The 21,357-nt window shown below is 38.3% G+C and overlaps 1 protein-coding gene across 5 annotated transcripts in view; it reads left to right on the top strand.

Annotated features, from left to right (window-relative positions):
• The window catches only part of LRRC28 (leucine rich repeat containing 28), a 52,638-nt gene extending 31,536 nt beyond the window's left edge, over nucleotides 1–21,102 (top strand). For 4 of the 5 annotated variants that reach the window (XM_082488701.1, XM_082488703.1, XM_082488700.1 and 1 more), the window contains 4 exons: nucleotides 11,091–11,193; nucleotides 14,847–15,022; nucleotides 17,616–17,775; nucleotides 20,744–21,102. In XM_082488701.1, the coding sequence (XP_082344827.1) occupies nucleotides 11,091–11,193; nucleotides 14,847–15,022; nucleotides 17,616–17,775; nucleotides 20,744–20,816 (512 nt within the window). In that variant the 3' untranslated portion in view covers nucleotides 20,817–21,102. Of the gene's footprint in view, nucleotides 1–3,344; nucleotides 3,552–11,090; nucleotides 11,194–14,846; nucleotides 15,023–17,615; nucleotides 17,776–20,743 lie in introns of all 5 variants that reach the window. The other variant, XM_082488704.1, reaches the window with a different exon arrangement.
• The last annotated feature ends 255 nt before the right edge of the window (nucleotides 21,103–21,357 follow it).

Consider the following 21,357-nt stretch of genomic DNA (forward strand, 5'->3'; position numbering starts at 1 on the left):
CTTTTTGGAGCCGCAGTAATCACTTCTGAATCTTCTTACTATCGAGGATGAAAAAGATTGATTACTCAATTGCTGGCAGTTTTCGAATACAGTCTGAAATACTTATGTGTTCCTCTGTGTCACTGAAACCACCTTCAGACCGCTGTAGGCAGGACTCTGGGTATAAGCCTGTGTTTAAGTTTCTGTGAAGTAAGGTAGTGTGTGGATTTACAGTCTGTCAGCCACTTCGTGTGTACTCCACCATGAGCACATTTGTACCATATGGCCAAGCCACAGAATTGCCCAGCTATCTGCGAAGGCAGTAATCCATGCAGATGGACACGGCTGGAACACTTGGGTCCAAGAACGTGCATAGGAACTTCACGTTTGGACTCGGGTCTTTCTGAGTTAGAGGTTTAGTAAAGCTACTGAGGACTTTTTTTCCAGCTTCTGATATCAAAATGGAGCTCAGTGCTCTGCCATGTTGATTTTGATAGTGTTAATCCTAGAGCTAATGTAAATTTTAAATTACACATTTATGAATTTCATTTAAAGGCAATTGGAACTCCTCAATGTGGTTTAATGGTGATGTATAATGCTTGTGTCTCTTATCATTGGAGGCAGGGGTTAGGGTGGGGAATCTCTGAATAAAAGTCCCTTCTTTCTCAGTTCTTTTTATTTGGGAATAGCTGTTTTCTTTTCTGGGCCTGCCTGAAATTTCCAAAGTCCGCCTCTCACACGTGTCCTAGTGCTTGATGAGGTGATAGCAAGAGAGAGATTTGTAAGGCTTTCCCTGTGTTTGCTAGCCAAGGCATCCTTCAGTGTTTATGTTGCAAGATTTTTAAAGCGTGGATAATAGTATTTAGTAAGTAAAAGCTTGAAAAACTTATTAATGGACTGTTTATATTTTGTGTTATTCCTCTTTATTGTTTTCCTTTGCTTTAATGAGATTGAAACCAATTTGGTGTCATTAGTAAATGTCTGAGCGTGTTCTTCAACGTGAGCTTTCAACACTATGGTGGGAGTCTGGGGGTTATATCTTTAATCTGATGGCACTTTAAGTTGTTCGGTTTACTTTTTAACTTCATCATGGGTCGGTGGGTGTTTCTGTAACATATGGCACTGTATGTTGAAAGTGGATGTTTACATCTGGTATCCATTGGAAGATTAAGGTAGAGAGGATGAAGTTTTGAGCAAGTATGTGTTTTTTGGATGAAGGATAAAGTGAGAATACTTTTAATTCCTTTTAGATTTGAAACATATCATTCTAGAAATGCCTTTGAAACTCTGCCAGCTTTGCCAACCGTAACATTTATGGGATTTTGGACCTAAACTGAATTAGAAAACTGTTTTTAGTGGCAGAGAAAAAGGTTAGTGCATGAAAATAGCTAGGCCTATTACTGACTGCATGTGGTCAGTGGTTTGGCTGAATGTAGGTGGCTCTTTTCCTGTCACTGTTTTCAAGCATATGGCTTTGTTTGTGATGAATATAAAACTCTTTAAAAATGAGTTCTGCTGAAGTTCTTTTGCACCATAGTCTTTTGCTATTTAGTAGTAATTATTTTGCTTTTGCCATTCATTTTCAATCTTATAGTAAAAAAAACCAAAAACAACACTTTAAAAATAAAGCTTATGATTCTGGTTGACATAAAACTAAGAGGTTTGATGAATATAGTCATCTGTGTATAGCAGCTGGTTCTGTCAGTAATGTTTTATAACAGAATGCATATACTATGTTGTTGATTCTTTATTGTAGCTAATGCTGGGTTTGTTTGCAATGGGCAGAAACTCCTTTTAGATGTGCACGTGTATTTTCGTTAATTAGTACTTCTGTGAAAAACTCTGATACTGAATTATAACTTCCCGAGTTTTCCCAAGGTCAGCTTCAGATTTGCTGTTTCTTTTTCCCATTGTGTAGAAGACAGCTTGAGATTAACCTAGTGTTTTGTTTTCTTCTTTGGGTGTAGTATTCCAGGTGCTACCTCAGAACTCGGAGAATAGTGAATTTTCTAGCTTTTGCTGCAGAGAGAGCTTAAGGGCACAACAGGTTCTGTTTAGTTTTAACTTAAACAGTGTTATTCTATTTATATGTTTAAAAAAAAAAACCAGCTGGGTGATAGAGCTGTAAATTGTGCAGATTGTGGATTGGGTAGATTGTCTGGTGTTTTCAGTGTAGAAAATTCTAGAGAATCTTGTTTTAGCAGCTCTCAGATGCAAGAGCTGGTTGCATTCAGTCGAGAGCAAAGTAAATTTGGTTCTGCAAGATGCTGAGAACTGCAGTACGAATTAGAGGCACCAAGCACTTCCTGAGTTGGTTCCACTGCTGTAACGTATTTAAAAGCAAAGCAAAACTGTTTACAGTTTCCCCATGTTTGGGGAAAATAATTTATAGAATTATCCAATTTTTAGAGTAACTGTAAAAGCATAACTAAATAAACAACGAGATAACCTGCTTAATATATTTGTCAGTCAGTCCTTAGAGAAGTGCATCCTGGTCCCACAGGGCAGACACAAGGAGAATCACTCGGTTGCACAAGTGAGGCTACTTGTGTGGTCATGTGTTGCAGACTTTGAAGAACTTCATTTGTTACCTACATAAAAAAAATTAGACAATACCATTTAAAACACAAAATGTACTTCTAAAATTCTTAAAACGTTAAAAAAGAAAATCTCTAGAAGCTGTAATTATTGCAACTATAGGTTAGAACGTACTGTAATATCTCCCTACAATATAACTTACAGATTATTAAGAAATTTCTTTTCTAATTTAAACTAGGTCTTTTGAATTGTATTATGAAGACAGAGCTGTTGTTCCTAAATAAGCATGCTTGGTGAAAGACTATCACTGAGCAAGAAGTGCTATGCATGTATTTGTAAGTCTCATTGCAAGAAAATCTTAAGTAAGGTGGATATAAGCATTATATCCTCATATTTATTTATTTTTTTTAATCATTTGAGTCTGCGTGAGTTTGGGGTCATGCAAAACACCCTCAATAACAGCACACTATGTAATCTGTTTTGTTTTGGGGTTTGGTTTTATTCCTAGTTCTAATTTGGGACCAGGAAACTGCTAGATATTTTTGACAGTAGTAATTGTCACAATTAAGGAATGCTCTGTCTTGAGAGATCTCATATTTAAAAATACTGCCTAACTGATAACTGTTCCTCAAAAAAGATTTGAAATAGAAAGATGATGGAGATTATTAGTGTCATTTCTGAACCCAGATTGATAGAAGAGTATCATAAGACAAAACCAGCACAGCTAACTGATGACCTTTGTTTTCGATTTATGTGAGATATTTTTGCGGTCGTCTTTGTGAAATAGTTACATTAATAATTCTCAATGCCGCCTGTTTGGATTGTAGAGGTTGGAGACCTGAGGGAGCTGCAAACGCTGGATATTTCAACCAATCGTTTGATAACGTTACCTGAAAGGCTGCATATGTGCCTTTCGCTGCAGTACTTGACTGTAGACCGAAACCACCTGTGGTATGTTCCCCGCCACCTGTGCCAACTACCAAGCCTCAATGAGCTCTCCATGGCTGGAAACCGCCTTGCATTTTTGCCACTTGGTGAGTCACCACTGTCATTGGGCTGGGGGGTGGGTCAGAGAAGAGACAGGAAAACAAGTTTTCCATCCCAAAAAGAAAAAAAGCAAACCCAAGTGATTTTCTTTGGTGGTTGTTACAAACTCTGTTTATGGAGCTGTCACAGTGACCATATTGTTGGAAAATATGTTAATAAAAAAAAAAAAAAAAAGCAGGTTAAGGTTTCATGTCTGTTTTAAAGCAATAGGTCAGCTATCAAATTTGCTTTATTTTTAGCTAACTGAGGGGTAAAAAAGTATAAATAATGTTTTGTTTAAATATAGTACTATGTAATCTGAGTTGCACCACTTCGGGTAATGATCTGTTTCTGTTTGCTGGAGCTGATGATTTAACTAAGATTCTTCAGTTAGGGTTTAAAAATTGCTGTGGAATCCCAGTTAACCCCACATAAATTATTTTTCATCATTAGGAATGTTAGTACTGCATAATCTAGCAAAGGTTTAGTTTGTGCAGTGCATAGGCATCCATCAAAACTTCACGGTAGTAGCACAGGAAGGAATATATCTGCCTTTTTCTCAACTCTTTGAAAGTTTGGAAGTGTCAAAGCAGGTCTTCAAGAGTAGGAGGTGCAGTCAGTGTGTGGTGGTTTGTTGTGGGAAGTAGTTGTGTTGTCAGTAAGTGTGGACTGTATATTCTCTTTGTGAAAAGCAAGTCCTCTTCCCTGTGTTTGTTACTTTTTAGCCCTGCCGTGAGCTAATTGCTGCTGAAATATAGACACACGTGCAGATCCGTCATGTCATTTGAATAGCCATTAATAGTTTTTCTAGAATGCAGTCAGAGTTTGGTGTTAATTAGGTGGAGATGAAGTTATGATAATCACATTGAAAAGAAGCTGAAAATTGAGGTGGCTGAAAATGAGATAATAATTTCTAAATTAATTACATTTGTATAGGTTTACCTCAATTTTTTCAGTACTAGCAATTCAGTCTTTAAAGAAGTTTATGATCTTTCTGATTTTCTTAGCACCTTAGTTTATATATCTGGAAAGTAAGTGGAAATAATGTCTCCAGACAAAGTGTTTTGGTTATATCCCAACGTATGTAATTATATAAATGAGAAAATGAGTTCCAGGATGCATCATCCAGATTCCACAGTACTAACTAAAGCAAGCAAAGTAATTTCCCTTATTTTGGCAAATATTTCTAACTGCATTTCATGAGACAGGAAGTTGAATCTTTTCAATTTTGCAAAAATAAGATGCTGTTCAGTAAGATGAGATGTGAAATATTAAAGAATAAAAGTTTTTGCTACTTTTGTGCTAGTAGCTTATCTGGGAGTGAGCTATGACCTGGATGAGCCATAGATCTGTTGAAGTGTTTTAAGTTCAAAAGGAGGAAATAAATCTCTAATATAATGACACACCTTCTTTTTTCTTTATTTTTAGACTCAAATTCAAAACATTCAAAAGGAACTTTTAAAATAACGGGAAACATCAAAGACTGTCAATTGACCTTGTTCAGTAGTTCTTAATGGTGACTCACTCGTGAACATTTGGAGATAATTTGCTATCTGTGGATATGAAACTGAATCATAAATCCTAGAGTTCAGAGGAAAAGTAGCACAGTATAAATGTAAATGTTTAATCCTTCCTCTGAAGAATCAGAAGGCTTCAGAGCGGTCAAGATGTGATGAAATAAAGTAGAAGAGAGAGTTAGTGCATTGAAAACCAAAAAGATTAAATCTATCTCCTTTTGTATGGGAAAATATTTTTCTTGGAGTATTTCTGAGGTTAAGGCATAATTGTAGCATTATTTCTGCTAGCTGCACATGTTGGCTTTTTTTTTTGGTGTGTATTCTTGCATCCAGCTTCACTAGTTAATGACTGAATAAGGACGTTAACAGTGAAAGATGCTGTGGAAATATCTACAAGTGATATTCAAGCAAGAATTGTCAAACAATTTTTTTTTTTTTTTTTTTTTGCAATTAGGGATTTAAGTTGAAAAGCAGACACCTCTATTCATCTCCAACAAAATGGGTGGGGTTTTTTCCTCTTTTTTTTTTTATTAGATGTTGCCATGTTAGAAGAAATATGTTTGGAACATATCGCTTAATGCTTTTTAAAGTGTGATTTACTTTATTTCATATGGTGGTTGACATCTACTATGCCAAGGAATCCATTCTTCCTCATCTAAGTATGTCCCTTGCAGCTGCCAGTAGAGCCTCTTGTTAAGTGTCATGGAAATCTGCGTTGTCTTGTTCCTAGATTGGTAGATGTAAGATTTATTCCAGCAGTAGCACAGTAGTTTCATAGTACTGCTGGATAGGTGCTATGTAGGGTTTTTTTGTCCTGTACGTTCTTTTAAGTTTGCAGGCACATGCATCTTAAGAAAAAAAGTATAACACTATTAATCAGTTTTACAAAAGACAATAAAAATACCTGATCACTCTCTCACTTTCAGAACTGGTACATAAACAAGCATATGGGTAAACAATAATGAATTAGTCATTTGTTCTGTAGAATACACTTAATTCTTGCATATGCCAGTATTTAAAAAAAAAATATTTTTCAGCTGATGAATATTCTAGTTTATATGAAAAGAAACAAGATTGCGTGGATCTGAGCCTTTGGGCCTTCCTAATAAATGTATTTGTTTTAAAAAACAAAATTGTATCTGTAAGTTGAACTGGCAACTGCATCCTGGACAGTCCCATTATAGTCAGGGTAGCTTTCATGCTGCCCTAATAAATGACCTTAGGAGTTCTGTTCTTGAATGGCAGATGGAACTACTAATCGTTTTATATCAATCTAGTTACAATATAAATTATCTTTTGATAGAAATTTAAATTTTAAATTTTACCATTAGCAAATGCTCCACTGCCTGAAAACAAATTCTATTGCAAACAGAAATTTGAATCTGATGACTTGCAAAAATAAAAATTATTTATGCAATAAAGTACAATTATAATTAAAATAGGCCATAAATTCTCAAGTGAAGGGTACTGGCAGTACAGGGGATGTTATGACAGAAAATATTCAGTGTTATATCACTTTATTGAGGGGTTATGTGCACTTTTTGTTTAGAAAATGGGTCTAGTAATTATCAGTGCACAGTAAACAAAGGTCTTATTCTACCTCAGTATATGCTGCTTTTGTGTCCTTGCCCTCACAGTATGGTTAAAAGAGCATCAGTGCAGACACACAAGAGCTTTTGTTCCATCTTCAGCCATGTGGAATGCATATGCCAGGGCCCTGAGGTTAAAAAAAAAAAAAAGGGGGGGGAGGAAAAAAAAAAAGGGAAAAAAAAAAAAAAAGAATTGAGGTTTGTTCAGGACTCATGGCATTTGGTCATTTCTGGGAGAAAGGTCTTTGATCTGGGAGCCTGGAAGGAGGAAAGTGGAAATGTTTTAGACACAGTACAGTGCTTGCACAAGCCACATGAAAACCTTCTTTGTAGCTTTAGCCTTTTCATAGATGGACAGCTTCTTTATTTTACAGAGTTCTTCAGCAGCATGTTTTTTAGGGAACTTTTAACAATATTTGTTGACTGATATAAGACATAAAAATTAATGTGGATGGGATACAAAGAGCTTTTTAAAGTGATGATTTATTTAAATTTAAACTTTATGGATAGTGTTTGGAACTGGAAAAAAATCTTTTGGGGACTAAAAGATTCTTGGTTATTTAATGCAAAGAAACTATATCAAAGGAACATTTATAGTTACAGGCTATTTGGCTTTGGGAATTGAATTTTTCCTACTGAGATACTTTGTCTAACATCCAAAAATTTGCTTTAATTACCTAGGAAATGCAGTCAACTCAGAACTTAGAATCTAAACATAGCATAAGATAAAGACAGAGGGAAGAGATGAGATGCAGCATAACTCCCCCCTCAATGCATATGAAAAGAACAGCTTTAGGGCTTTTTTTGACTTGCCTGATTTTCAGCCCATTTGCATACATCTGTGTAGAAATGAGCAAGATGAGCCTCTTTAAAAAATTTTCTTCCATTCTCTAAATTAATAAGTTAAACAGTAGCACATTCAAGCTACCCCAGCAACCCATAGTTTTCTGCTGTTCTGAGTATAATTGGTTTCTGCAGCATCAGGCGATATCTAAGCGTTAGGTGTGCCGTGCACATGCTATCTGCTTTAAATTTTATTGGCTAATTCTTTTCCAGCCTTACAATATTTTATGGTGTTACAGTGCCTTAGTATTGCAATACTTTTATTCATTGTAGGATAACAATGTTTTTGTTTCATCTAAAAATATCCCAGAACTTTACTAAACTATTTTCAGCCCTGCAATACTGAGCCAAAATAAATCATCTTTTTGAGGTGTTAGCTCATAACGATGCACAGTAGCATCTCACAGCAGCGCCCATCAGTCAGCAGAGATATTTGTACATGCTTCTTGGGGCAGGACAGATGATGGATGCAGCAGATAGGTCTGCGAACTAGAATGTCTTTGGGACAGAGTCAAAGCAGCATGTGATGGTTGAATGTGTCCCCTGATGTCCAGTGACTCTGGTTTGAACAAAGCCCAGATTACGGTCCCTGAAATCTCCATAGGTTGTTGAAGGGCAAGGGCCTGTATTAAAAGAAAAAAAAACCCCAAACTCAATTTTTCTATGTTAACATTTTTATTTCAGAGAAGGAATCTATTAATTTTCTGTTGGTATCATCACTTGTTCTTTATATCAAAGAATTGATAATGTGACACCCTCTGAAGCTCCCCCTCAGCGTAAGCTTTTCAGGTTTCTGGTGCTCAGAGCTGCCATTCAAGTGGGTGACAGCTGAAGACATTCAGTATATTTTAAGATGGCCAAATGTTTGGGGGTATCACTCAAAATATCGTTTGCTTCATCTGCGTGAAGTGGTGTCCAGAGCTGTTGTGTACAATAAAACTATTCAATAATAGAATGGTTTAGAGTTGAAATGGTTTAGAGTTGAAAAGGACCTTGAAGATCAAGTTCCAACCCCCCTGCCATAGACAGGGACACCTCTCACCAGCCCAGGTTGCCCAAGGCCACGTCCAGCCTGGCCTTGAACACCTCCAGGGATGGGGCCTCAACAACCTCTCTGGGCAACCTGTGCCAGTGCCTCACCACCCTCACAGTAAAAAATTTCTTCCTAATGTTTACTCTAAACCTGCCCTCTTCCAGTTTAAAGCCATTCCCCCTCGTCCTATCACTACATGCCCTAGTAAAAAGTCCTTCCCCAGCTCTCCTGTAGGCCCCCTTTAGGTACTGGAAGGCCACAATAAGATCTCCTTGGAGCCCTCTCTTCTCCAGGCTGAACAGCCCCAACTCTTTCAGCCTCTCCTCATAGGGGAGGTGCTCCAGCACCTCCATCCTCATGCACCAGGTCCTCCATCCTCGTGGCTCTCCTCTGGACCCGCTCCAGGAGGTCCATGTCCTTCTTATGTTGGGGACTCCAGAGCTGGATGCAGTATTCCAGGTGGGGTCTCACGAGAGTGGAGTAGAGGGGCAGAATCACCTCCTCTGACCTGCTGGCCACACTTCTGATGCAGCCCAGGATACGGTTGGCCTTCTGGGCTGCGATCGCACACTGCTGGCTCATGTTGAGCTTCTCGTCAATCAGCACCCCCAGGTCCTTCTCCTCAAGGCCGCTCTCCAGCCATTCCCCGCCGAGCCTGTATTTGTGCTTGGGATTGCCCCGACCCAGATGTAGGACCTTGCACGTGGCTTTGTTGTGACTGTTGTGGCTGATTCGGCCAAATGTTTGTTTATCTTGCTTAGTTTCTCTAACATGAGGTTGGCTTGGGCCCACGTCTTCAGCCTGTCCAGGTCCCTCTGGATGGCATCCCTCCCTTCCAGTGTGTCTACCTCGCCAAAGAGCTTGGTATCATCGGCAAACTTGCTGAGGGTGCTCTCAACCCCACTGTCCATGTCGCCGACAAAGATGTTGAACAGTACAGGTCCCAGTACCGACCCCTGAGGAATGCCACTCGTCACTGCTCTCCACTTGGATGAGTGGCATTTCTCAGAATAATAAAGAAGGGATTGTATTGCCTATTGTCTTAGTAGGGAATTATAAGAGTTCATTATTCCCAACAGAATTTCTGAATAGAAATATAATGGAAATTGTTTTAATTTTTATTCTGTTCTTGGCTACGATTACAAAAGGGACAGGAGCTATGCTGATTTCTCTGGTTATCCTTATCTTCATGCCAACCAAGGTAATTGACAGTTGATAAAGATGGGAAGTCAGAATTAGTCGATATCAGTATCGTCTTGCAATGTGGCTGATTCAGCCAAATGCTTGTTTATCTTGCTTAGTTTCTATAACATACTCATGAAAGTTTAAGAAGTTGAGAGGCATAAAGATATTTTTTTATTTATTTATTTTTTTCATAATGCAATTCGTCTGGGTTGCAGCTATCGCCTCCCAGGCAGAGAGGCTTTCAAACACTGTTCGCTTGGTTTGTGCTTTGTATTAAATGCATTTGTCTTTTCCTAACCCAGAAGCTCAAACGGCATAGGAGCTACAGATAAAACAGGCTGCCCAGATGATCCTGCGTGTCAGCTTTCTTGCCAGTTCAAAACTCTTTTAGACTATTCTTTATAGTTCACTGTTTGGTTTGTCTTTTTAAACATCTCACACTGGTATGCTTTTCACTACTTTTGATAGCACACAGATTTACCACTGACTAGATCTTGCTGATAAACAAGATTCTGGTTTCTGAGAATTCTTCCTAGAAGCCTAAATTTGCCCTTATAATTTTGCTCCATTTTCCCACTTTAATTTTCTAAACAAAATAAAATTACTCCATACCTATATGCTCCTTTCTGGAGGTATGTTAATGTATTTCTAATCCATGAAGGTATTGCTTAAACATGCTGTAGTTGCTTCTTTTGACTGCCAGCCATGAATATTTTAAGAGAAATAATGTAAGAAGCACACCTTCAGATGTATTGATCACTTACTTGTAGCCACAACCTCTGTTGTATATTCTGCAGTTTAATGCTTGTGTATTTTCTTGTGGTCTGTAATTTACCACGTTACGCAGACTTGTTTCGGAATGATTACTGGCTGTATTTGGTTATGGCTAATGTAATCAAACAGGTATCTCTTGGAGAAAAGGAAGAGTGGGACAGACGATATTCTTGTTTATGTCTTTATCACTTTACCAAAGATAGTGAAGCTGTGATTTCAGTGACGTGAGGCCAGTTAATGAAAGCGGGTTTGACCTTATGAACTTGAAGTATGCACTGTAGACTTGAAATCAATTGTCCCTTTGCTTCTTTATATTGACTTCGGAGTTTGTCAGTGTTAAAATTTAATTATTTATAATGGGATTTTCAGGGCTACTGAAAAGGAGGGTTCTTTTGTTTTAGTAATTTTAAATGCTATTTTGTAAACAGCTTTTCAGCTTATCCATAATAAAACCATTGACTGAAATTTTACAACTGAGAAGTAGTAATTTATGTTTACTTACGTTTTGTCTGATTAGCTTATTAATAATTAAAGAGAATTGCTTTGCTTATAATTGTCACTGTGTCATCCCTTCTCCCCCTGACTTTTCTTGTTTTCTAAACCCAGATTTAGGTCGTTCTCGGGAGCTACAATATGTTTATGTGGATAACAATATTCATCTGAAAGGCCTTCCGTCTTATCTGTATAATAAAGTCATTGGTTGCAGTGGGTAGGTATGAATTAATTTAGATATCTTGCATACCTGTTCCTTGTAAAATTTCTCATAAATATCTTCCTGTGTGATAAAACTGATTTTTCTGCGTGTGTGATTGATTCAGAACTGATGTTACTTTGAGGGGATTACTGCAGCTTCCAGTTCTGTTTTATTTCTGTAATAAGTCGTCTGACTTAATTGCTGACTTTCAATATTTTAGTATTAAGCTGTAACAGACAGTGCAGTTATTCTGAAGGAATTTGTAATGATAATGTAAGGCCTAAAGCTGAATCCTAGCGGCATTGAAAGCTGGCCAAAAATGCAGGCTTCACAGAATTTCCAGAACTAAAGAATGAACAAAATATTTTTTTAATGTGTTGCAGCATCTATCTAGTTCGTAAGTTCTCACATTTCTGTAAGTTATGGGCCATATCTTGGAATGTCACGTGCAGCTGCTTCGCTCATTTTATATCCTAGTACCAGCTTCTTGTAGGTACCTACTAACTAAAATAAGTAAATTCTTTTTAGGAATTATGAATTGACAGGTATATTTTTACATGTGGATTTTAAAAATATCCTAGGCTGTCTCATGTTTGTGGTTAGGATGTGAGAAAAAGTGGTGTGTCTAGGACACTAGCTTAATTCTTTCTGCACTGACACTAGCATAAATTAGGATCAGCACCACTGATGAATGCAGCCTTACTGGTGTAAAACTGATCAGAAGAGGATTGTCCCCATTACCATCTAATTATAATTTTCTGGTATGCTCGCTCTCAGCAAATCTTGCATTAAATATAAATTCCCTCTCTACAGCCTGCACTCTACTGCAATATGCGAGATGCTGAGTCTTGGCATTTTAAGGTTTTTCTAATATTCCTGTGTCAGCTGGTTGCGTGATATTTAAATACTTGTAGTTGGATTAGAATTCTGCTGAACTGTGTGCAAGCTCCTACTAATTTTGTTTTTCTGGAAAAATAATTTCTAGCTTTTGTTCTTTCAGAACTGATTGTAAATTGTAAGATAGACATTAAATTGACCCTAAAGATAACAGAACCGTATTAATTGTGACCAAAACCACTAGTGACAATGCAGGAAATGTTCCAACAAGTTTGGTCCAACTGTTCTGCCTATTTCGGGTGATTTTCAACAACCATATCTGTTTGTTTTTTAATCTTGAAGTCCTTATTTTATACTCAGTCAAAATAATTTTATCTTTGCACTGACCTTTTATGGAGATATTACCAGTTCTTTTCACTGTTAGTACATGTACACTGCTGGTGAGGCTACTTGCTTTGTCTGATGGAGAGTATTATAAATCTAGTACGGAAGAGGCCAAAAAGTTTCAAGTGTTGCAACAAAATTAATTCTTGTAATGCTTCTGGGGAATAAAAAAATGATAATTTTGTTCTTAATAATAAAAGATAAAAAAAAAAATCTAGTAAGAAAAATAATACTTGTATTTGTGTACCAAACAGATATTTGCTTTTATGTTCTGAAACCATCTTGAAACATCATAGATTATTTTTAAGGAAAGTTCTCAACACAGGAGGAGCACTTAAATATATTATCAAGAAACCAAAGGTTTTATTTGCTAATGTGCCGAGTGACTTTAAAATCATGTAATAATGGTCATGTGAAGAATTTCTGTGTTCTTTCCAAGAAAGCATTAGTAACCAATGCAAGGTTTTCGTGGGTCAGGCGAGAGTTGAAGATCCAGGCTTTAGTGCTCTGTCTGGTCATCCACAGGAAAATAAAATCTGACATGCTGCTGTTACTACATAAAGCTAGATTTCTGAAAATAGAATATAAATTGCATTGTGTAAGTAATGAATCTCTGTCTGGGAATCCTGCAGTCAGACTGACTGAAAAAGTCTTTTATGTAAGAGGTGATGATCTCACCACTCAAAATAAATTTTGATCTTATTTTTTGCAGATTGGATTTCATAGTCTCCAGTGAGATATCTGTCAGTCTTGTTGAAGGCAGCCAATAGGTGGTCACAGCTTCTTCCCCCCACCCCAGTTAATTATTCACCAGGGTTCTTCTGCAGCTCTGTTTTTTCCAGCTAGGTAGACCATCCTCTATTCCACTTTTTAACCTACATGGATTTTGTGTGGTGTTTTTTTTTTTTAATTCTTTGTTCTTGCACCCAGTACTACTCATAGGTTGAGATTCATTCCCTAATCCATCCTCATTTAAGGGTGTCTATCTCTTAGATGACTCCTCTTGATGGTCTGTTTCTCTTGTTTGCTTTGTTTTTCAGTGTTGTGGTCAGGCAGTAATAGCCTCACCCTCTACATAAAGTAGACCAAATGGCCCAACTCTGACCTGCAGAAACTGTAGTGAGTTTATGGGGGTGTCTTCTGGCTAGGCCACTAAGCAGTTAATCAGCTTGAAAATACAGCGTTATAGACTTATTTGTTGTGATGGCTAACTCATTGGGTATGGATTGCTGGGGAATGGATTGTTGGAATATTTGATCTCTGAATTCCCAATTATATTTTAATCCCATTAATGGTTTGTGGGAAAGTATTAAATATTTAACAAGCAGCTTATTGACTTGCTGTTTGATGCTGCTCTTTTTTTCGCTTGTTTCTCTGGGCTATTTTTCCTTTAATCAGAAGAGATGAGATTCTTTGTTATCAGAAAAGTAGTATGAGACTTCTTTCACATCTGATAAGGATGAGTGTAGTTACCTCAGTTTTAGGTCCAATATCTGGGAAGGCTGACGAATTTGTGTTTCTGTTCCATTTGTTAGGACTGGCCCTAACAAGTTGCTCTTGGCTTCAAATTTAAGTTGTCATAAACAATTCCGATTTCCCTGTTGACTTCCCCAACCTCTTAGTAGAATTTTCCTATGAGTGTCTCTTTGGTATGATAGCTTGCAACAGGGAACATGTAAGGAGTTGTTAGTTTTACTACAAACTAAGTTTCTCTCCTTGGATCCAAATAACCTTCCTTTTCCTTACATGATTTGGGAAGGACAAGGCTAGTAGACTTACTAAGGTATCCTCCCACTGCAGCTTAGGCTGCTTTTTTCACTTTTCCTTCACCCACCCCTGTGCACCCTCCAAGGGAACTCTGGGTGGGGAAAGGTATAGTATGGAATCACCCAGTGGCACTTAAATTTTTTTTTTTTTTTTCCGGTTGTAGTTTGCCTCAAGTATTATAGTTGAGAAATCCATTACTGTTCTCCACTGGTTGATGCAAGACATAGGAGGCCAACTGTTAGGTATGAAACTGCTCCTCTGTGTAAAATGTTTAGTAATAATAGCATCCAGAACGTAAAAGAGATTAGCGTGTTGGCAAAGTAGGGGAAACGTAGTGCGCTTGGTTCACCTCCTTGGGATTGTGTCCTCATTTCTCCAGCTTTTGAATGTTACTTGATAAGTAAAATCTTATCAAGTAATGATAGTCATGTTCCGTGACTAGCATGTCACAGAAGGTGGCAATCTATAGAAAATATGTGTGAACATAGAACCGTAGGATAGTTTGGGTTGGCGAGGACCTTTAAAGGTCATCTAGTCCAACCCCAACATGTATTGCACTCCACAGGGAATCCTTGAGGGGTGCTGCACTGAAGAACGGTATCAGGCATACTTTGAGTTGGTCATCTGGGTTTCTATCATTTTTCTTCTAACAACTTTCTAAACGTCTTGTGTCCTTCTAGGTGTGGTTCTCCAATTCAAGTTTCAGAGGTGAAACTGCTTTCTTTTTCATCGGGCCAGTTAACTGTATTCCTGCCAGCAGAGGTGAAATCTATAGGGACAGAAACAGATCACGTGCTGCCTTTGCAAGAACTGGCCATGAGGACCCTCTATAACACCTACTACAGTTTTTTAAAAGGTATGAAATTTCTGCATTCTTCAGATTACAGGAAGAGTAGAAGTGCTTTTCTGGCAGCGATAGGAACATTTCAAATAGCTCTTCAAAGAGCTGGGCAAGGATTAATATTTTAAAAGTTTTATTTAATCAAATTATGTTTGAAATGTTGTATTAGAACAAAAATGTCCAGTATAAAAAACCAGAGATCCAAAGATTATTTCCAAGGTCGAGTGGTGCTTACAAATGGCTTCTTTCTTGAGGACTGTGTAGAGAAGGACGCTTTTTGCAGGAGAAACTCTTTAATGGAAATAGGAGATGAGAAATACAGTTCCTGAGGCAAGATGAGATGCATCAGCCAACAATGCAAGTTCTTGCCAGGCAGCACACTCCTAAACTGGCAGACTTGTTATACATAAGGCAGAAGAAATGCTAGCAGCCCTTGGCCATTTCAGTACAACGTGACAGCTGAGCTGTTTTAATTCTGCCCCAATTCAGACTCTTTGCTGTAAAGCGGCCCTTGGCTCATCTGGTTATGCACCATGCAGTCACATGAGTTAGCAGTATCTGATGATAACCTGCAGATTCAGATTTTGTCAGGTTTAGATGTATTGTGACTCTCCCCGATTCGCTGCATCTCGGGAATTTGTCAGCTTTAGAGGTGAAGGCAGAAAGCAGAAGGGTAGAGTTACAATGGGAAGATTAGAGGGTTATGGTAAGGGGTCACTTGCACCACGGCCACTGGAGGAAATCACAACTGCTGAACTATTGCTTTGCCAGGAACAGTGTACCTGGAGGTCTGCAGCAAGTACACTGAAGGGAAGAAGCGTTGTGTTGAGGGGTGGGATAAACGTACAAGCCTGTGTTCACAGGAAACGGCACTGCTTTGTGGAGAATGTATTTACTGATACAGAAAACATATTAATTGACCAGTTTAAGGTTGTGCATTTTTTATATTTCTGCATATGGAGGGGAGAGAGAAGGTTTTCGGTTGTTTAGTATCAGGATATCAGCTGCACCAAAATTGCACAGTGACTGACGCTGTTTCATTTTGATCTGCAAAATTCTAGTCTCTGAAAAGGAGTTTGAGAACATCGGGTACAAGATCATCAGTAACTACTTTTCTCACCCAGTTGTGCCTTGCACAATAATTTCTGGAATATGACTGTGTGAATGTGGTTCCTGAAGATGTTGGTGAATTTTGGTTTGGGAACAGCAAGATACCATTGCAAAATCAGTTTCAGAAATGGTTTGTAGATGGTTTATACAAGGCTGTGAGGATTATATCTTGTTACTGCCAAGGTGCAGAACCTGTAAAAGATTGTGATGAAACATTTTATTTTAAATATCTTGCCTGCTTCTAGTTTGCTACACTGTACTGTGTAGTCTTTTAATATATTTATATATACACATATATATATTTTCTTATTCTGAGTGACCTTATTAAAGACTATGTGCATTACCACTGGCGACACCCACAGTTCAGTGAGGCAGGAGCCATGTGTCGCTCAGACAGGCGTACGATAATGGTGTGCTGAGGAAGCAGGTGGCACATATGATTAAAGTAGCAGATTTGATCCATCGCTACCTAAATTTGCAGTTTCAAGGGTGCTGTTAAATACTTGGCGGCTGCTAGGTAAGTATGACAAAAGCACCTCAATCTCTGCTTGGCTACAGAATGTGACCTTTTCTTTCTGACGCAAATGTACTATTCGTCATGCTTGTCGTCTCCGTTGAGGCTGTGGTGGCACATTGTGTATGGGGTTAAACCTTACAGTGTTTGAAAGCTGAAACTAGTGTGATATCGCAAAACTGATTTATCAGGTACTGCATCTTGTCTTGATTACTCAGCACCTAAACTCATTCACCTGTCTTGGCTGTCTCTCAGTTTCTGGATGGAGATTAGCATGTTGGTTTTAATTTATAAAACACTACGTGGCTTGGGCCCAGCCTGAGAAAATGACTGCTCTTTCCCATGAAATGACCCTGGAGTCCCTTTTGGTGAAAATGATGGCATCTTGTAAACTGTGGGGGCACACTTAAGAGATTATGAATGTATTGATCTTTTTAGAGTGGTCTCTTTAGTTGGACCTGTGAGAATTATGCTGGGCTGGATCTTATTTCAAGTAATTCTAAATATTTCAGATCCCTTTTTGCTGATGGTTTGGGCTTTTTAGTGAGCTTAGCTATCCTGCTGGGTTGGTTGCTGAAATGTTCTAGTAAAATACTACTGATGTCTTTTTCAGAATTTTTTTATTGTTCTTAATTACTAAACACCTGTCTAGATCATCTTTGTGTCTAAAAATGCTCTATTACTGGTTTTTATTATTTGCTTGAGCTACATTATTTTTTCACCTGGGTATTTGGGCCCAGTTAAGCTGACAGATGCTAAACTTATACATTTAACTTTAACTTTTTGAGCTTATACATGGAAAGCACCATGTGCTCCGCCCTAATTGTGGTAATTTGTGTAACCTTGCTGCTGTTCTGACAAAGTCTTAGGAATGTTTGACAGATGATTTTCTGAATTGTTCATGGGTCATGCTTGTTGTGTTTGACTTTATCATACAATTGTTTTATTACAAGCCTTTTTTTTTTTTTTTTTTTTCTTCTCTAGATTTGAACTTTCTGACTCCAATCTCACTACCCAAAAGCCTCTTGGAATTGCTGCACTGTCCCCTGGGACACTGTCACCGCTGCAGCCAGCCTATGTTTACCATTGTCTACCCAAAGCTCTTTCCCTTGAGGGAAACTCCAATGGCAGGATTGCATCAAGGGTAATTATACAGGAAATTACACTGGGTTTTCACTTAGGAAGAAAAACACCTTATGGAACAAAGCATATTCTTAAGGCCTTTTTTTTTTTTTTTTGGACTTGATAGTCTTTCAGATCTAATGCCCCTGTCCTATGATTGCATATAAAAGTTGACAAATCTTTTATTTGCAAGAACACCAGCATGCTGCTGTTAGTGTTTAACAAGGGGTATCACACTTGCCTGTTTCAGACCGCTGTAAAGTAGTGAAGGGTTTTGATATGATGGGATTGACGTGTTTGTGGTAGTGCAGCACATGCGTGGCACATCTGTGCCTTGGGAAGGAAATGCTATCTAATACCTGTACTTCCCCTGATGGTCTCAACCCCAACTTCAGGAAAATGCCACCACCAAATAAAAGTGCTGTAGGGTTAAAGGCAGAAAAAAGTTCTAAAGCCACAGTTTAATTAAAACGTTCTGCAGTAAAATATTCTTGTTTTTCTTTCCACGCTAATTAAATTGAGATATGCTGTGGAAACATTCTGCATTGTAATATACATTTCGTAGCAATACATCTTTTTAAAAATATTTCCATTTTTATGATGTAGAAGATGCGAGTGTGTCGGCAGGATTCACAAGTCAAGGAGACAAGCCTAGACAAACTTCCTGACTTGCTGGACAAGACAGTCATAGAAGGGACTTAAAACTGGGATACAGTTCAGGGAATATTTGCCTTATGTAGATAAAGAATTATAATACCTTTAAGGTGAGCACTGATCATTTTTCAGTGATTCTTTCCCTAACCCCTATTAATCTGGGCCATAATACCAACAAATCCACTTTTTGCAAAGCGAAAGTATCATCAGAGAAATTTAAACTGGTTCTACTTGGACAAAACTACAGTACCATTTGAAAGCTAATAAATAAGGTTTAAAACTGTATTTATTTGGAGTCCAAGTGACTCCAAAGAAAAGTCACTTGGAATTAAGCAAATGTGATGCTCAGGTTCTTTGTAGAGAATTCATGTCAAGTCATCAGTTACAAAGCATCTGCTTAAAGGTGGGCAGCAGAAAAGAAAGGTGCTTTAAAAAGAAATGGTTTTGAAATTACTTCTTGGTATATATATTGCACAAGAATGCCACTTAGTTCTTGTCCTACTGAAATCCATTTCCTTGATAGTTATCCTCCATAAAAATAAGAAACTGGTTTTCAATAGGAAGATCTTTAAGAAAAAAGAGGAGACTAATTGGTGATTCAGGTTGATGGTGCCTATTTGCCACAGCTGTGCCACAGTACTGCGAGTTTGGGGCACAAGAGGTATCTGATTTGTAAGCAATTCAACATTATGAAATGAAAACAACTTAGGTATGCCAAATCTGGACAGCAGCCAGAAGGCTGCATAAATGGTATTTTGGAAAAGTCATCTTTCTTAGAAAGATCTGATTGTAGAGATTGCATACTTCAACGTGCCATTCTGTTACACTTCAGTCCTATGTTGAAATTCAATGGATTTCATGTTGAGTTAAATAAATTGCTTCCACATTACAGTCATTATATTCAGGGTGGCATAAAATGCTATAATCATGCTATAAAGTATTTCTTTCAAGCACTGAGCTCCATTAGAACAGTATAATTTTCTAAGAAAGGGATGGAAAACTACTTGCTGGTCACTAAATTCTTACATTATCCGAAATAATCGAGCAATGGGAGAGTTTGGACTAGAGACCTCTACTTTCTAATTAATTGCTAAGCGTTGCTCATTGTAGAACTCAAAGTCATGAGATGATACACATATAAGTAGACACCTTTAGGAATAATTAAAGTTACGACTCAACAAAAACACACTTGAAGGCTATTTTGCAAGAATGCTATATTAACATTGTAAAATACATTAATTGAAAATATTTATTTCTGCGTGGTTTTCACTTGTTTAAAAAATGGTTAGACAAGAATGTACTGTGTTCTGCAAAATGCCATAATGAATACAGTCTTAAGTAGCTGACATTTGATGCAAATCCACAGAAAATGAGATCTAAACAGGGTAGCCTGTCATCCTTATCTCTGTAGCTCGTGCACTTGACATGGTAAGATTATGTGGAATTGTCGAGGTGTGATAGCTGGTTTAGAAAGATGTGAAGGACAGAGTTTCTGTTCTAAAGAGCTTACAGTGACCATGAAAGCACACAGGGTAGGGATCCTGAACATTTGAACAGCACCGATTAGCACACGCCACATCCATGCCAGTAACTTCCGTCTGGATTTCCGTATCGCATTCTGTATCCTCTTAGAGGAAAGGATAGTGGAGTGTTGAACTGGATTTCTGTATCTGAAAGAGCACAGAGGACATGAGCGCTGGGTAAAGTGTGATTTCTGGGTTAGTAAAAAACAGATCTTAACATCTTTTAAAGCAGATATCTAGGTCCCTGCCAGGATGGGGGCGGGAGGAGGGTCACGGTGAGCACAGCGAGGCCAGTGTCACGCTTTCATGTCGCCAGCCCTGCTGTAGTGCCGGCACAGCGCGACAGCGCTGCCTGTCCGTCGTCCTTTCTGAAGATTGGGGCCCAGTTTGTTCACTCGGCTGAACCAAAGGAGGACGCTGCACTTCAGTTATTGCTGCCTACAAGCAGTAATTTAAGAAACACACGAGTGAAGGTGAAGCAAAGAATTACCCAGCTATTTTCCTTTTGGTTGTTAAACCTACTGGCTATAACACCCAGCCACACCCTCCGCAGAAAGAAAAACCACATGCTGCTTATTTAAACTGGGTACATAAGAAACCAGGAAGGGTTTTGAGAACCCCTGCAGTGTTTCCTTGCCTTTGTGTCAGGCACTCATACACAGCAAATAAACCTTTTTTCTTAAGTGTTGAGATCGGCTAATCCTGTATGTTACAAACCAGCATATTGTCTGCTGTGGAACTGGGCCAGGAGCTTTAATCTTTACTGACAACTGTTCCCCCTCCTCTTTTTTTTTTTTTCTTTTTTTTTTCTAGGAGGACAACTGTTAGTTTTGTGGCATACTGCTGCTCCACCCAGTGTCTGCAGACTTTTGACCTACTGAGTTGATAAACATTTAAAACTACTCAGGAGTGCTGCCAGTTTAAAGCTGCATTAGACGTCGTATCCCATTGGTACTGGAATACCGTGTGTGTGCATGTGTGCCAAAGCAGCAGAGGTGCCCAGTTGGGAACACTAAGAGGCACTTAAATCCTGCCCTATCAAATTTGGATGAACTGCAGAAACTTTTCAGAAGTGTAAATACCAAGCTTTTAAAAGTATTAACTTCTCTCTCCTCCAAGACAGCATACAAACCAAACAAATTCACAAGCTCTGACTTCAGGATTTCCAGTATTTTTCAGATGTGGCTGTCTTCAGGTTGACCCATTGCGTCATTTGAAGCAGTTTTCATTCCTTTAACAGAGGATAAAAAGAAAAGGTCCAGTTATGGCAAACCAGTTTTCATTTACTCCCCCCGTCGTCCTCATCACCGTTACAGCTGGATTCAGGTATATAGATGTAAGTCTACAGAAACCTTTGAAGGATCCCAGTGACTTTCCCATGGAATTTAGTTTTATTTTCTCCCTCTCATAGTACTTTCCCTAGGAGA

Source organism: Vanellus vanellus (assembly GCF_965231255.1).
Source record: "Vanellus vanellus genome assembly, chromosome: 11".
NCBI lineage: Eukaryota > Metazoa > Chordata > Aves > Charadriiformes > Charadriidae > Vanellus > Vanellus vanellus.